This window comes from Chlorocebus sabaeus, chromosome 1, assembly GCF_047675955.1.
Source record: "Chlorocebus sabaeus isolate Y175 chromosome 1, mChlSab1.0.hap1, whole genome shotgun sequence".
Taxonomy (NCBI): Eukaryota; Metazoa; Chordata; class Mammalia; order Primates; family Cercopithecidae; genus Chlorocebus; species Chlorocebus sabaeus.
Window position 1 is genome coordinate 6,075,708 of NC_132904.1, and position 16,799 is coordinate 6,092,506.

Below are 16,799 nucleotides of genomic sequence, written 5' to 3' on the forward strand. Positions count from 1 at the left end.
CCCTCTGCTGAGAAAAGATGGACTGTCCCTTTCAGAGGGTCACTTGACAAGAGTGGTTGAAATAGCCAAGGTTCAACCGCAGCAGGAGAGGGGACCCTGATGCCCTCCAGTGGGGGCCCAGCCACGCCTGACAAGGAGCGCTGTTCAGCCACCAAGAATGTGACAGCTCTGCGCTCGAAGCAGAACAAACTTCAGGGTGCGGGGGCAGCACAGTAGAAGGTGGTTGTGAGTTGGACGGCCTGGCCCCACGGCCTACTGACCGAACGACCCAGGCCAGTGGTTCATGCTCAGTTCTTTGGCCTCCTTGTTGCAAAATGAGGAAAACAACAGCACCTCCTTCCGGAGATGGGTTATGGTAGAGTTCTAAGGCAGGGTGCACACAGCAGCTGGGAGCCTCCAAAATGCTCAGAACACCAGCTTTTACACATCGTTAGTAGCAAAAGGCAAGGCTTGATGTTGACTCTTCAGATGCTATCTTTTGGGCTTATGAAAACACACATGTCAGCCCAGGCACAGTGGCTCATGCTTGTAATCCTAACACTTTGGGAGGCTGAGGATAGAGGATCACTTTAGCTCAGGAGTTCAAGAGCAGCCTAGGCAATATAGTGAGGCCTCACCTCTACAAAAACCTTAAAAGTTAGCCCGGCATGATGGTGCACTCCTGCCATCTGAGCTACTTGGGGGGCTGAGGCAGGAGAATCGCCTGAGCCCAAGAGTTTGAGGCTATAGTGAGCCGTGATTGTGCCACTGCACTCCCACTGGGCGACAGAGCGAGTCTGTCTCAAAAACAAACAAAAACACTTATGTCAATCTGAATAAGGCCAAAGGATCATATCAGTATCTTGCTTACGATAGGCACGAAAGTCATGCAAGATGGCAGCAGTGGGGAAACCAGGCAGAGGATAAATGGTCTGTGCTATTTCTCACAACTGCACGTAAATCTACAATTATCTTTTGGCTGGGAAAACACAGTCCACGCTCTTGTATGCTTGCATGTGTACAGATGACCCCGGGGGACACAGAAGAAACACACCACAGGAAGCCATGCCTCGGGGGAGTCCTGCTTGGCATCATGGGGGCAGGGTCTCTTTGGACTGCAGGCTCTTCTGTACCTTTTGAATTTTGTACCATGAACAAATACTTAATGGATGCAAAATAACTTTGCTAATTTAAAAACAGCTGGCTTCATGCAGAGTTTCTTTTAGGGGTAGGAAAATGTTCTAAAATTAACTGTGGTGAGGGTTGCATGCATCTGTAAATACACTAAAACCCACTGAATTGTACACTTTTTTAAGTGGGTGAGTTGTATGGTTAAACAATAAAGTGATTTTTAAAAATAGCTGGCTGGTCAGTGCCATCTCTTATTGCCTGGTAAGATCCTCCCAGCTCCCAAGGGAGAACAGAAAAGAATTCCTGAGCCTCCTGCTGTGTGCACGGGGAGCCTGCTCCGGTCTTGGCACTCCTGGCTGGTTAAGCTGGGTTGCAGCAGCAGGAGCAGAGAAGGGCAGTGGGTGTTTAAACTCTCGGCTTCTGGCTTCCAGCTCCCTTTGTCCCTAAACACAGCCAGGCTCTGGGGCCTCTGCAACACTCACTTCCTATCCAGGAAACCAAGGATAACCCTCTTCTGCTCCTTCCTTCCCAGGGCCCACCACAGTCAGGTGCCATAAGAGGACAATACCCCAGGCCACATGGCTCACGCCTGTAATCCCAGCACCTTGGGAGGCCGAGGCAGGAGCATCGCTCAAGTCCAAGAGTTTGAGACCAGCCTGGGCAATATAGTGAAACTTCGTCTCTACAAAAAATGTAAATACTAGCTGGGCATGGGGATGCATGCATGCAGTCCTAGCTACTTAGGGGCTGAGATGGGAGGATTGCTTGAGCCTAGATGGTAGAGGCTGCAGTGAGCCATGATGACGCAACTGCACTCCAGCCTGGGTGACAGGCTGGGCACAGTGACTCATGCCTGTAATCCTAACACTCTGGGAGGCCAAGGCAGGTGGATCACCTCAGGCTGGGAGTTCAAAACCAGCCTGACCAACATGGAGAAACCCCATCTCTACTAAAAATACAAAATAAGCTGGGTGTGGTGGCGCATGCCTGTAATCCCAGCTACTAGGGAAGCTGAGGCAGGAGAATTGCTTGAACCTGGGAGGCGGAGGTTGCGGTGAGCCGAGATCATTGCACTCCAGCCTGGGCAACAAAAGTGAAACTCCATCTCACAAAAAAAAAAAAAAGAGGCCGGGCGCGGTGGCTCAAGCCTGTAATCCCAGCACTTTGGGAGGCCGAGATGGGTGGATCACGAGGTCAGGAGATCGAGACCATCCTGGCTAACACGGTAAAACCCCGTCTCTACTAAAAAAATACAAAAAACTAGCCGGGCGAGGTGGCGGGCGCCTGTAGTCCCAGCTACTCAGGAGGCTGAGGCAGGAGAATGGTGTGAACCTGGGAGGCGGAGCTTGCAGTGAGCTGAGATCCGGCCACTGCACTCCAGCCTGGGCGACAGAGCGAGACTCCGTCTCAAAAAAAAAAAAAAAAAGAAAAGAAAAGAAAAAGGAAAAAGAAGACAAGACCCCAGATGTGAGGGACACCCAGAAGGGTGGGAGGAACCAGCCCTGGCAAGGAGGCGCTCTCTGGTGAGGCCCCAGAGGAAGCGGAAGGGGACTGGCCTCACCTTTGGGGTATACAGCTGCAGGAACAAATGAAAAGCAGACAAAGCATGGTCGGGCGCGGTGACTCACGCCTGTAATCCCAACACTTTGGGAGGCCAAAGCGGGCAGATCATGAAGCCAGGAGATCGAGATCATCCTGGCTGACACGATGAAACCCCATCTCTACTAAAAATACAAAAAATTAGCTGGGCATGGTGGCGGGCACCTGTGGTCCCAGATATTTTGGAGGCTGAGGCAGGAAAATGGCGTGAACCCAGGAGGCGGAGCTTGCAGTGAGCTGAGATGGCGCCACTGCACTCCAGCCTGGACCACAGAGCCAGACTCCGTCTTAAAGGAAAAAAAAAAAAAAAAGCATACAAAGCATGTCAAGTCAGTCCCCTCTGTTTACACACAAGGGTTCACATCCAGGCACCAAGCTCGCCTCGGCACCCCGGGGCTGTGCTCCCAGAAACGGGGGTTCTCCTCAGCCAGTCCCGAGGATCCTGGTGGGCGTCCACAGTTTATTCTCCTCACAGTCATTTCACTCAGGGCGTGGCTCAGCTGGAGCCAGCCCCTCACCCTGCCAAAAACTCTGGGGAGGCCATGAAAATCACCCTGTGTTTGTCTGTCATGCACAAAACCATCCAGCTGTTTTCCAGGAAGCAGCCAGCCCTGGGTGGGAGGACAGGGTGTTTGTGGTGTTTGTGGAGGGGTCGCGTGGGGAAGCTCACGCGAGCTGACAGGCCTGGTGCAGGCGGCCATCGATGGGCTGGGCCGTGCTGAAGAGACGGCCGCCTGGATGCTGACGTGGCCCAACAGCCACTCTAGGAGGTGGATTTGGGTGAGATTTCGGCTCTTTCTATTTTTGTGTGGTTTTCAGATTATCCACAGTCAACAATGTCATTAAAGAAGAGGCAGAAGGGTTTGGAGAGGGAAGAAAGCAAGCATGCCTCAGAGGCGGTGGGACAGCCCCCAGGAACCTGAGAAGCCTCCCCTGGCCAGCACTGACGGTGGGAGGGGCCCACAGCCCCGTCCCCCCCACCCCGGCCCCACCCCTCACCGGCGGGTACAGCGTGGCCTTCGTGCTGGACGAGCTGCTGGACGACGCCCCTGTGACGTGGTTCCGGTCGTAGAGGGGCACCCCGCCCCGGCCCCCCATCAGGCTCACGGAGCTCATCATGGACTTTCCACATGCGATGCCTGGCAGGGAAGGGACGGGGGTTCAGGTGGCTTCGAGGCTCTGCCAAGCCACTCCACAGACACAGGGCACTCTCCTCAGTTCCCGCTACCCACGAGACCCAGACTAGGGCGGTGTGTCCTGTTGGAGATGTGCCCCGCTCCCTGAGCCACTACTAGGGTGAGCTCTCCGGGGCTCATCTGTGAAACAGGAGACACACGGCACCTCCCCCAAGGGGCCTGTGGCTGGGACTGGGAACCCAGGAGGGGCAGCGTAGAGCCCGCCAGGAACAGACAGGGCCCCGGTCTCTGGGGGCTGCTGCGACTGTGACGGTACCACCACTGCGGACTTCCAGAAGCTCCTGAGAAGCCCGATAACCCCGCTCCCCAGAGAGAATCAGGTTACATCTATACCCCACCATCCAACAGGCTCCGAATGAGGCCGGCTTGGGGTGACAGTGGGACAGGACAGGGGAGAGGGAACTCAGGGCTGGGCGGGCAGAGGCAATCCTCAAGGTGGCCTGGAGCTGTGGGGGCACCTGCAGACCTCAGAGGGCCTCCACCTTCTTAGACGTACCACGGTTGCCCCGAGTTGTACCGTACAACCCAGCGAGGTGCGGCTCTGCAGTGAGGTTGCCCTGCCATCCACAAACACAGCCTGCGCTCCTGGGCCACGCAGGAATTGTAACTGCTCAGCCACAAGTCCTGACTGCACTCAAGACAAAGCTGCTGTATGGTACAGAGTGACTCCTTCAGCTCCAGAGAGAGCCCAGCTGCCCCCACATTCATTTCTAGGGGACACGAGGATTTGTGGACAACATAGCACATGTCCTATAGAATATGAAGGTCAAGTCCAAGGAGCTTCCTCCATACCTACAGTGCCAAAGGGCGGGTTGCTACCGCCATGCAGGCCTCTGTGTTGAAGGATTCTGATGCCAAGCACAGGCTCAGCGGGAAAGCCTGAATGCTGTGATCGATTAGCAATGTCTGCCACGTGCACCAGAGGGCCCAGGGCAGCACAGCCCTGCTCCACTCCCCAAAGCTGCCCAGACTACTCTCCTGCCTCCTCCAGGTCGTTCCATATCTCAGGCTCCTTACCTGTGAAGGGGCCATGCTGGGAACCGCCTGGGGCTATGAAATTGAGGGGCACGTGTGGGGTCCCGCTGACATACTCGTGCGGGAAGGGCCCGTTGGCCCCCGCGTAGCGCTGGCACACCACGCGCTGGCACACAAAATAGACACCACCCATGACGAAGAGGGAGAGGATGATGCCAATGACGGGCCCGATGGCACTGCTGTGGGCCGGGCTGTCGTCTGAGGGTGGCTTGGTGATTTCTGCCAGACAGAAAGAAGTGGCCAACATTAACCCCAAGGGAATGGCCCTCCTTGGGGACAGACACTGTGCACCCTGAAGGGGCTGGCTTTGCCACTGGTGGAGGGTGGGGAGAAAGTGGGGTAGCTGGGAGGCTAGGCCTGGAGAGCCTGGCCAACCTCAGGGCAACGCCTGCACAGCGCGCCCTCCTCCTCCTCCTCTGACCCTGGCCCCTGTCTGACTCCCCACAGACCTCAACACATCCCTGCCAAGGCAGCCTGGTATTCAGTCCTTCGCCCAGGGCCCTCAGTGGTGGCGGAAGTGAGCGCACCCTGGCCAGCCCGGGTGATGTTGGTGAAACAGCAAAGCCAGGTAGCCCCGGTGCCACCCACCAGGCCACGGAAGGGGCAGGGCAGGGTCGGCTGGGTGGGCTCCTTGGGCCCACTCCACTATCAAGGCTGCCCATGGGGAAGTTTCCAGGCTCCAGACTCAACTTTGGCGAAAGCCACATTCGCTCTCCCACAGGGCTGGCCCAGTGATCCTGAGGGCGTCAATGATGTCAGAGGAATGGGGAGGAAGCGTGCGGGCTCTGGCGGCGAGGCCTGGCTGCGCATCAACAGCGCCCTCACAGCTGCGGCCCACGGCCATGCTGGAGGCCCAGGCACAGGCCTGTCAGACTGGGAACTTGCCCAGCAGAGGAGGCGACCCTTGGTGGCCCCCACCTGACCTGGCATGAAGGTGCCAAAGGACACAGGGAGTCCCTTGAGGAAGCCCCCTTCTTCCCCCCCAGACTTCTCTCCGCACGGCAGCCAGAAGAGAAGAGCTCTCAGCCCAGGTCCCTCTGCAGCGGAGTGGCCATGCCCCCAGACACAGTGACTCATTCCTACTTCCTATCTGAACTCAGCTCCCTTCCTGCCTGAATCAGACAACCTTTCAGGAGCCACTGCCTCCAGGAAGGCTTCCCTGACTGCCTTGGCCTCCTATCCCCAGGCCCTATATCCATGACTGTACGGGTCATGCTATTTGAGGAGCATGTGGGATGTTGTCATGTACACAGGTGTGCACATGACACGCGTGCATGTATGAACATCGCTCCTCCTCAGCCAGAGAGTGCACTGCCAGGGACTAGGATCACTGCAGCCCTCAGGGGTAATCTTGCTGACTGACAGACACTGCTGAGCAAGGTCCTGTGGGTGGGTGCGTGCTGCAGGCACCTGGGCACGGTCAGCCCCACCCGCCAATGCGGACTCTGTAGCCACCGAGCCCATAGCTCAGTCTGTCCTCCTGGCTGCTGCCCTAAGAAAGGCTTCCCTGCCTCCCACAAGGAGCCTCCCAGCCGCCTGAGTCTCCCACACAGCCCCTGGCCCCGCTGGAAAGGCACATCTCCTCCCCCAGACCCCACGCTCCTCGGGGAACCCAGCCCGGACACCCCCTCCCTACGCCAGAAGCTGGCTCACCACACATGAGCTCGTCGGAGCCGTCGATGCAGTCAGGGAAGGAGTCGCACTGCTGCTTGATGAGGACACACTGGCCGCTGGCACACCGAAACTGGTTGGGCAGGCAGATGGCTGCAAGGAGAGGCTGCACGCTCAGAGAGGCAGGAGGGTGCCCCCCAGCCCACCATGCGGGGCCCAGCCACCAAGGTCTGGGCTCTGAACAGACAGCAGACAGATGGGATCCTTTCTAGGACCAGCGGGGAGTGGTCTAGTGCAGTCTCCACCCTCCCTCGATGACCCTGTGGCGAGGCCTATGCCATGTAGTGGGGGGACTGCCAGGGCTGAGACCTCAACGCACCTCCTGCCCGCCCCCCAGGAGGTATTTGTCAGGTGCCTACTGTGGGGAGGTCCGCACCAGGCAATCCCGACCAAGGCTCTACCAGGTTGCAGGAGTGGATGCCAAGGAGAGGAATGGCCACGAGGAGCCTCACCTCCCAAGAGTGGGGGCTGCAGAGGGCAGTGGTGCCCAGCAGAGCTTGGGGGGAGAGGAAGGAGCAGAACCCACTGGAGGTGCAGGCAGCCCACATGGGAGCAGCACGAGGCCACGGCCTCTGGCCAGGGAGGAAGAGCCAACCAGGGTGCTGACAGCTGCCTCCTCCCCTCCCCAGACACCCACCCAGAGGGAGCCATAGCCACACCTGCCCCGGAGAACTTGCTCAGTTCCCCACCTGCCCTGCCCCTGGTGTCCCGCCCTGGGACCGGGAGATAAGGGGACCCTGTCCTTGTAATGGATGGGATAATTTTCTGGTAACCGAGCAGGGAAGAAAGCTTCTGGAATGGAGCATGGATCCAGAGCTGGCATGACAGCCTGTCACCAGCACTGCGGGGCACACAGAAGCAGCAGCTAGAGTGGGACGAGGGGGTGAGATGGTTCCAATGTCTGCTCCTCCAAATCTCAACTGAAATGTGACCCTCACTGGGTGCAGTGACTCACATCTGTAATCCCAGCACTTTGGGAGGCCGAGAGGGGTGGATCACGAGGTCAGGAGATCGAGACCTGGCTAACACGGTGAAACCCCGTCTCTACTAAAAAAAAAAATACAAAAAAATTAGCCGGGCGAGGTGACGGGCGCCTGTAGTCCCAGCTACTCAGGAGGCTGAGGCAGGAGAATAGTGTGAACCCGGGGGGCGGAGCTTGCAGTGAGCCGAGATCGCGCCACTGCACTCCAGCCCGGGCGACAGAACGAGACTCCATCTCAAAAAAAAAAAAAAAAAAAAAAATCCCAGCACTTTGAGTGGCCGAGGTGGGTGGATCACAAGGTCAGGAGTTTGAGACCAGCCTGGCCAACATGGTGAAACCCCATCTCTATTGAAAATACAAAAATTAGCCGGGCATGGTGGTGGGCATCTGCAATCCCAGCTACTCGGGAGGCTGAGGCAGAAGAATCGCTTGAACCCAGGAGGTGGAGGTTGCAGTGAGCCAAGATCGCACCACTGCACTCCAGCCTGGGCAACAGGGCGAGATTCTGTCTCAAACAATAAATAAAATAAAATAAAGTAAAATAAAATAAAATAAAATGTGACCCTAAGGTTGGAGGCAGGGCCTGGTGGGCAGTGTGTGGGTCATGGGAGCAGATGCCTGACGAATGGCTTGGTGCCCTCTCCACAGTAGCGAGTGGGCTCTCACTGTGAGTTCACATAGGAGCCGTTATTTAAAGGAGCCTGGCATCTCCTCTCAAGGTGAGGGCAAGAGGGAGAGGCTTTATCTCTCTCTCTCTCTCTCTGCTGCTCCCTCTCTCACCATGTGATGCACCCGCTCCCGCTTCGACCTCCACCATGAGTCAAAGCTTCCTGAGACTTCACTAGAAGCTGAGCAGATGCGGGTGCCACACTGGTACCACCTGCTGAACCATGAGCCAGACAGGCCTCTTTCCTTCATCATCTACCCGGCCTCAGGTCTCCTTCATAGCAATGCAAAATGGACAAACGCAGGGACAATTCTAACCATGGTTCCTGCCAGCTGGGCCAGGGTGTGCAGCAGGGCTGGGGAAGCTATGTCAAGGCCCAGACGTGAGGTCTGGGGCTTTGAAGACTTGTAGGTCTCCAGTATAACCACTCAGTTCTCCTGCTTTTGGCATGAAAGCAGCCACAGACATTGTGTAAATGAATGAATGGGCATGGCTGTGCACCAAGAAAACTTCATTTATAAAAATAGGTGGCAGGCGGGATTTGGCCCCTGGGCCCTTAGTTTACCAGCCCCTAGTCTACAGCCTCCATCAAATTATCAAATGGTCAATGAGCTGGAAGGACTTAACCACTGTGCCTTTACAGAAAAACATGCAGGGAGGTTACTCCCAGGCCCTCGTCTTCTATAAATGTCTGCTCTTTGTGAATGAGGACGTAGGACAGTGGCCAGACTGCATGCGAATTACCTAACAGAGCCGGCGGCTCTGGGACAGGGAGGGTATCAAAGCTCCTCAGCAGTCCTGGGCTGGTCCGTGGTGCTGACAACACGTGGCAGGCAACCAATCAAGCAGGTCATTCATAAAAGGAAAACTCAGGCCAGGCACAGTGGCTCACGCTTGTCATCCCAGCACTTTGGGAGGCCGAGGCGGGTGGATCATCTGAGGTCAGGAGTTCGAGACCAGACTGGCCAACATGGTGAAACCCCGTCTCTACTAAAAATAAAAAAATTAGCTGGGCGTGGTGGCAGATGCCTGTAGTCCCAGCTACTGGGGAGGCTGAGGCAGGAGAATCGCTTGAACCCCGGAGGCAGAGGTTGCAGTGAGTCAAGATTACACCAGGACACTCCAGCCTGGGTGACAGAGCAAGACTCTGTCTCAAAAAAAAAAAAAAAAAAGGAAAACTCAGAGGGGACACAGAAGAGATTTGTTTCACTATCAAGATCTAAAGGAAGATCCCGCTGGTCAGAGAGGGCCCGGGATGCCTGAGCAAATCTCTTTATAACTCCTGATTCTCAGGTTGATAGAAACCACACAGGCTTAAGCACTACCCCACAGACTGCTCAGTGGAGAAAGCGCCGTCCTTTGGGAGGGATTTACCAGGGTGTGAGCCATGGACCTCTGCAGCCCACCCCGGAATGTGCCTCAGGTTCCTGTGAAACTCCTGACCGAATGCAGGAAGGTGAGACAGCCCCTCACAGTCTGCCTTCAAGCCACACTACCTGGTGGGACAGGACGGGTGGGACTGCAGAGTTTTCCTTGTTGGGCCTAAGGGACAGACTTGGCGATCTCCCTGCAAGCAAAGGTTTTTCAGAGCCCCTACTCCTGTGAGGCCGGAGGCAGCCCCAAACTCCACATTCCAGAGGGCAGGGCCAGGGTCTTGGCAGAGCCTTGACGGGGAGGGCCTCACCGTCACAGTCCGCCTCGTCTGAGCGGTCCTGACAGTCGGCCTCACCATCGCAGCGCAGGCGCAGGTCCACACACTGGCCCCGCGCGCAGGGGAACTGGGCGGCGGAGCACACGGGGCAGCCCTCCTCGTCGCTCTGGTCGTCGCACTCGGGAAAGCCGTCACAGCGCCAGGCCCCGGGGATACAGTCGATCTCCCCCGTAGCACATGCAAACTGGTCTGGGGAGCAGGTGGGCGGCTCTGGGGGAGGGACAGAGGAGAGTATCACACGCAGCCCCGCCCAGCAAAACCCAGGCAATAGCGTAACTGGGCTTCAAAGCAGAAGTCTATAGGGACTCAGCAAGGGCTCCGCATCCCTGCCATGCCGAGTGCTGCACCTGCACATCCTCCATCGCTGCGGCTCCTGGGCGCTGCCCCACCTTCAGCCCCAACCCAGAAGAGAGGCGGGGACCGAATACACATTCACTGCAAGAAAACACGCATCCGTCTGTTTTTCAGTGCAGAAGGGAAACGGGGCTGACTAGGAATCAGAGCTTTAAGAAGCAGACGCTACACCAAATACAGCAGAAATGTTCCAGGTGGGAAATTCGGCCCGGACTGGAGCAGTCCTTCCTCCTCCCTGCAACACACATCCGCTCAGCCACGCCTGAGTGCCCACTGCACCCTCCTTGGGACCAGAGTGGCAGAAAGCAGGTGGTCAGCAGCCACACCTGCCACGGGTATGGGACTGCTACAGAAGCAGGGTCAGGCCTTTGTGGTGGCCAGTGTGCCCACAGCAAGGCGGGAGCTGGAGGAGGACCAGTCAGCATGTCCCAGGCACCTGCAGAAGACGGGAGAAGGCACAAGCAGGAGGGCCGAGGACATCCCCAGGGAGGGTGGTGAAGGGGAGGAGGGAGAGGGTCATCGGAGGGTGGAGGGTGGTGAAGGGGAGGTGGGAGTCATTGGAGGGTGGAGGGTGGTAAAGGGGAGGAGGGAGAGGGTCATCAGAGGGTGGAGGCCACTTCCTACAGGTGACCATGGAGGCCATCCTGCCCCTCGGGGCTCCACGTCCTCAGTGTGGGCTGGGCATGCAGCAGCACTCAGGGAACAGCAGAGTCCCAGGGGCTGGGGACACACAAATGCGGGGGCACTGGCACAGAGAAGTCAGAGGAGTCCTTGGCTTCGAGGTAGCCCCTCATTTCCTAGGACTCCTCCCTCCCACTTTGTGCAGAAAATCACAGAAAACAGAGGCCGGCCTCAGGAGGGGATGCTGGGAAATCGGCCCAGGCCTCATTGAAAGGTAAGCCCCCGTCAAGCTGAAATCTGATCAAGGAAAAAAGCATGGGTTTCAAGCTGTCACGCTGCACGCAAGCCTTTGGATGTTTGGAACCCCCAGGCCTTCCCCATGACTGCTGGGCTCACCCGAGTGACAGGGACTTTGGCATAGGGGAGGGGGCCTGATCAAAGATGAGAGCTCTCGGGAAATAAAAGGAAGCGGCTGTCCCCGCTGGGCTCAGCCACGGGAGGACACGCCAGAGTCAGCCCACGGCGGCTGAGAGGAGCCAATGACAGATGTCTGCAAGCTGTGCCTGGCCATGGGGGACACGGGGGGCCGGTGGCTGGAGGGTGAGGGTGGCATGGGGCAGACCCAACATGGAGCCCAAGCCTCCCTCAGCAGCTGTGAAACCAAGAACCTCTCAGCCTCCCAAAGCCTCCGACCTCGACTCTCAATCAGAAGCAGCCGCTGGGCACCACAAGCGCCTGTGAGCTCTAGCTGGGACACTGTGGCCAGAGCCAGGGGTGCGCCTGGCTCAGGGAAGGGCTGAATGGGGATGATGGTGGCACTGCTGAAGCGACTCTGGCTGCCCCTTGCCCGGCCTGGCTCCTGCCACTATCAAAGGGTCCATGTCTGAGACCTCAGTGAGCCCCTGTCCTTCTGTGATCTCCCCAAAGAGGCCACAAGAGAATGACAAGCACGTGTGTGGTAAATATACGTCTCTTGAGCCGTGAGGAAGGGGCCTTGAGTCCCCAAACCGGGAGGGCCAGGGCCTGGGCCAAGGGGCGGTGGATGGAAGGGCATGGTCTCTGGCATGGAGGCCCAAGGCTGCAGTTGGTGCAGCATTCTGAAGGCCCCGTCTCTTGGCCAGGGCAATTTGGGCATCAGTGGGAGGTGCACAGACACCCTCGGGTTGCAAATCCACCTGAGCTTTTGGGCTGTAACTTGGAGAAAAGCTGCCAGGAAGCTCAGGAGGGGGACAGTCACAAAACTGTCCCCTCTGCTTATGGCCAAACTCGAGGTGTGAGGCAGCACCCCGCAGTCCTACTCCCTGAGCTCCTGGGCCGGGGCCAGTCTCTCCAGGAACAAGACAAGCTGCTAAAAAGAACCAGCACTCTGGGCATGGTGGCTCACGCCTGTAATCCCAGTACTTTGGGAGGCCGAGGTGGGCAGATCACCTGAGGTCCGGAGTTCAAGACCATCCTGGCCAACATGGTGAAACCCCATCTCTACTGAAAATACAAAAATTAGTCAGGTGTGGTGGCGGAAGCCTGTAATCCCAGCTACTTGGGAGGGTAAGGCAGGAAAATTGCTTGAACCCAGGAGGTGGAGGTTGCAGTGAGCCAAGATCACACCATTGCACTGCAGCCTGCGTGACAAAAGTGAGACTCCATCTCAAAAAAAAGAAAAAAAAAAAGGTGCAGAGCCAGCGTGTGCTGCTGTCTGCTGTGTGTAGGATGGCCCCCAGGAGCTCCCACGGGAGAAGGGGAGCTGAGCAGAGCACAGAACCAACAGGATCCAAGGCCACCTGGAGGCACGGGGTGTAGGACAGAAAGCCCTGGACAGGCTTCACTGTGGTGAGGGTTCAGATGGTCACTTTATTACTAATGCCACGCCCACAGCATAGCAGCTGGCATTCCTGTACATCATGTGTCAGGGCCCAGGTGGAGTGCCCTGTTACTTCATGCCCATGACAGCCTGCCAGGTTAAGTGGTCTCAATTTCACAGAGGAGGAAGTAGAGGCTCAGACTGGGTCAGGCACCAGCCAGGGTCACTCAACTGGGAAGTGACAGAGCCAGGATTTGAACCCTGGCCTCTTTGGCCCTAAAGCCCATGTTCTTCACTATCCCACTCTCCCACCAGTAGCACCAGGAAGTCCTAGTGGGAGAAGAGGATCAAGGGTAGAAGGAGAGAAAAAGATAGAACTACTAGGATAAATAAACAAATCCACCATTAAGAGTTGGAGACTTCACACCCCTGTCAAAAACTGACAGCATGAGCAGGCGGTCAGGAAGGAAGGATATAGACAACCTGATGAGCACTATCCATCAACTGGATCTAATTGATGTTTCTAGAACACTCCACCCAACAACAGCAGAATCCACATTCTTTTCAAGAGTACACAGAACATTCACCAAGATAAACCACATGATGCTGCATGATAAAACACACCTAATGGCCAGGCGCGGTGGCTCAGGCCCGTAATCCCAGTACTTCGTGAGGCCGAGGTGGGTGGATCACGAGGTCAGGAGTTTGAGACCAGCCTGACCAACATCGTGAAACCCCGTCTCTACTAAAAATACAAAAATTAGCTGGGTATGGTGGCGTGCACTTGTAATCCCAGCTACTTAGGAGGCTGAGGCAAGAGGATCACTTGAACCTGGGAGGCGGTGGTTGCTGTGAGCCAAGATTGTGCCATTGCACTCCAGTCTGGGTGACAGAGTGAGACACTGTATCAAAAACAAAACAAAACAAACACACACAAAAAAAAACAACAAAAACACCACACCCAACACATTTAAAATAGAAATCATACAAAATAAGCTCTCAGACTACAGTGGAATTAAATTAGCAATCAGTTGCAGAGAGACAGCTGGAAAAGCTCCAATTCTTTAGAAACTAAGCAACACTTCTAAATAACACACGAGCCAAACACGTCATCTCAGGAGAAGTGTAAAAATATTCAAACTACCTGAAAATGAAAATATAACAAAATTTGTGAGATGCAGGAAATGCAGTACTTAGAGGAAAATTCATAGCACCGAATGCACATACTAGAAAAGAAAGGAGGACAAAGGAAGAGACAATCAGCTTTGGAAACTGGACGCCACAGGGACTGTGATTTTAAAAGGATGCCAAGCAGCAACCTGGCAGGCACAGAATCAGGTACCTGTCCATTACCCCAACAGAGCACCCAGGTCACACCTACCTCCACAGGTCAGCAGGTTCTGCAGGAGCACGAGGTGGACTGGGCATGAGCACCGTGGTGTCCCATCACCCTTGGCAATACAGATGTGGGAGCAGCCACCATTGTCACGGGCACATGGGTGGGCTGCTGCAAGGACAAAACAAGGCAAACGGAGGTCAGGCTCTGCCCCTCACCTTAGAACCACAGCCTGGAGGGTAGGGGCCAAATGAGAACTCAGGAGAACTGGCTCTCCCGCAGGTCCCGTCTCTCTAGGAGGAGCCTCCTACTTATTCCTCTTGGCAGCCTACAGAGTCTTCCTACTGCCATGGAAATTGACACACAAATGGAGGCTGGAAACAGTTACAGAACTTGCTTGACATCACAAGCCAGCCTGTCTGCACCAGTCCCTACTGTGCCCATGACCATCACTCTGAACTGCCCACTTGTCTCTCCTCTTCATCTACTTACTTTGAGACAGGGCCTCACTCTGTCGCCCCGGCTGGAGGGCAGTGGTGCGATCATGGCTCACCGTAGCCTTGATCTCTATGGGTCAAACAACCCTCCTGACTCAGCCTCCTGAGTAGCTGGGACTACAGGCATGCACCACCATGCCTGGCCTTTTTTTTTTTTTTTTTTGAGACAGAGTCAGGCTCTGTTGCCCAGGTTGGAGTGCAGTGGCATGATCTTGGCTCACTGCAACCTCCACCTCCCAGGTTCAAGCAATTCTCCTGCCTCAGCCTCCCGAGTAGCTGGGATTACAGGCATGCGCCACCACGCCCAGCTAATTTTTGTATTTTTAGTAGAGATGGGGTTTCACCATGTTGGTCAGGCTGGTCTCGAACTCCTACCACATGATCCGCCTGCCTCAGCCTCCCAAAGTGCTGGGATTACAGGCGTGAGCCACCACGCCTGGCTTTTTTTTTTTTTTTTTTTTTTTTTTTTTTTTTTTTTTTTACTTTTTGTAGAAACAGGGTCTCATCATGTTGCCTAGGCTGCTCTTAAACTCCTGGGCTCAAGTGACCCTCCCGCTTCAGCCTCCTACAGTGCTGAGATTACAGGTGTGAGCCACCGCACCTGGCCCTCTTCCCTTCTTTCATTGTATAAGGGGTTGGATAGCGCCCCCCAGAAAGATACACCCATGTCTTAAGGCAGAAAATCTGTGAACATAACCTTTTTTTGGAAAAAGGGTCTTTGCAGGTTAAGGATCTCAAGACGAGGTCATCTTGGATGATTTGGGTGGGCCCTAAACCCAGTGACAAATGTCCTTGTAAGAGGCAACACAGACATGAAAAAGAGGTAAAGACGCAGACACAAAGGAGATGGACACACGAAGATGGGCAGAGGCTGAGGTGGTGCATCCACAAGCATGGAACACCTGCACCCAGAGCACTGGAAGGGCCAACAAACAGATCCTCCCTGGAGCCTCCAGAGGAAGCACAGCCCTCCCAACAGCTTGGTTGCGGGCTTCTGGTCTCCAGCACATCGGGGGAATGCATTTCTGTTGCTTTAAGCCATCCAGTTTGTGGTCATTTGTTACAGCAGCCGTGGGACACTAACACACATGGGAATTAAAATAGCAAATGGTGCCAGGCACGGTGGCTCACGTCTATAATCCCAGCACTTTGGGAGGCCTAGGCGGGTGGATCACCTGAGGCTAGGAGTTCAAGATCAGCCTGGGCAACATGGGTGAAAACCCGTCTCTACTAAAAATACAAAAAATTAGCCTGGTGTGGTGGTGGGCACCTATAATCCCAGTTACTTGGAAGGCTGAGATAGGAGAATTGCTTGAACCTGGGAAGCAGAGGTTGCAGTGAGCCGAGATCGCGCCACCGCACTCCAGCCTGGGTGACAAAAGCGAAACTCTGTCTCAAAAAATAAATAAAATAAAATAAAATAAAATAGCAAATGGACCAAGTCCCTGGGAACTTGCATTATTCTATCCAGTTAACCAAATGTGTCCAACATCCCAACAATGGGAAGAAGAGGAGGCAGCCTGGAGGGAGAGCTGGCCACTCCCAGGTGGAAGAAATGACAGAAGACACTCTGCTCCCCGCCCCACCCAGAAAAACTTCACAGTATCCCTCCTCAGTCTCAAGGATTAGGTGCTTGGTTTTTCTGAGATAGGGTCCCTTTGTCACCACCACCCCCGGCCCTTTTTTTTTTTTTTTTTTTTTCAGACAGAGTCTCACTTTGTTGCCCAGGTTGGAGAGCAGTGGCACAATCTCGGCTCACTGCAACTTCCACCTCCCGGGTTCGAGTAATTCTCCCACCTCAGCCTCCCCAGTAGCTGGGAATACAGGCACCTGCCACCATACCCAGCTAATTTTTGTACTTTTAGTAGAGATGGGATTTCACTATGTTGGCCAGGCTGGTCTTGAACTCCCAACCTCAAATGATCAGCCCACCTTGGTCTCCCAAAGTGCTGGGATTATAGGCGTGAGCCACTGAGCTCAGCCTGGGGGAGGCATTTTTTGTAAGGGATGGGTTCTCACCATGTTGCCCAGGCTGGTCTCAAGTCATTCTCAGATCGTTACCATGCAGGGGAGGAAGGACTGTAGTCACAGCTCCCTCCCCCAAGCCCTGGGGCACAGCAAGGCAGTGGCAGGCAGAATCCTAAATGCCCCCCCTCATTTCCCACCCCAGTCCCAGCACAGCATCATGACCTTATGTGGCAGAAGGGATTCTGTGGATGTGA

General features: G+C 55.4%; 1 protein-coding gene across 1 annotated transcript in view; it reads right to left on the minus strand.

Annotated features, from left to right (window-relative positions):
- LRP5 (LDL receptor related protein 5) overlaps window positions 1-16,799 on the minus strand; it is a 137,334-nt gene that overhangs the window by 6,354 nt on the left and 114,181 nt on the right. The window contains exons 17-21 of the mRNA XM_073010818.1: window positions 14,126-14,251; window positions 9,945-10,181; window positions 6,594-6,704; window positions 4,923-5,159; window positions 3,709-3,848 (exon numbers count right to left, since the gene is read on the minus strand). Coding sequence (XP_072866919.1) covers window positions 3,709-3,848; window positions 4,923-5,159; window positions 6,594-6,704; window positions 9,945-10,181; window positions 14,126-14,251 — 851 coding nt within the window. The remainder of the gene's footprint in view (window positions 1-3,708; window positions 3,849-4,922; window positions 5,160-6,593; window positions 6,705-9,944; window positions 10,182-14,125; window positions 14,252-16,799) is intronic.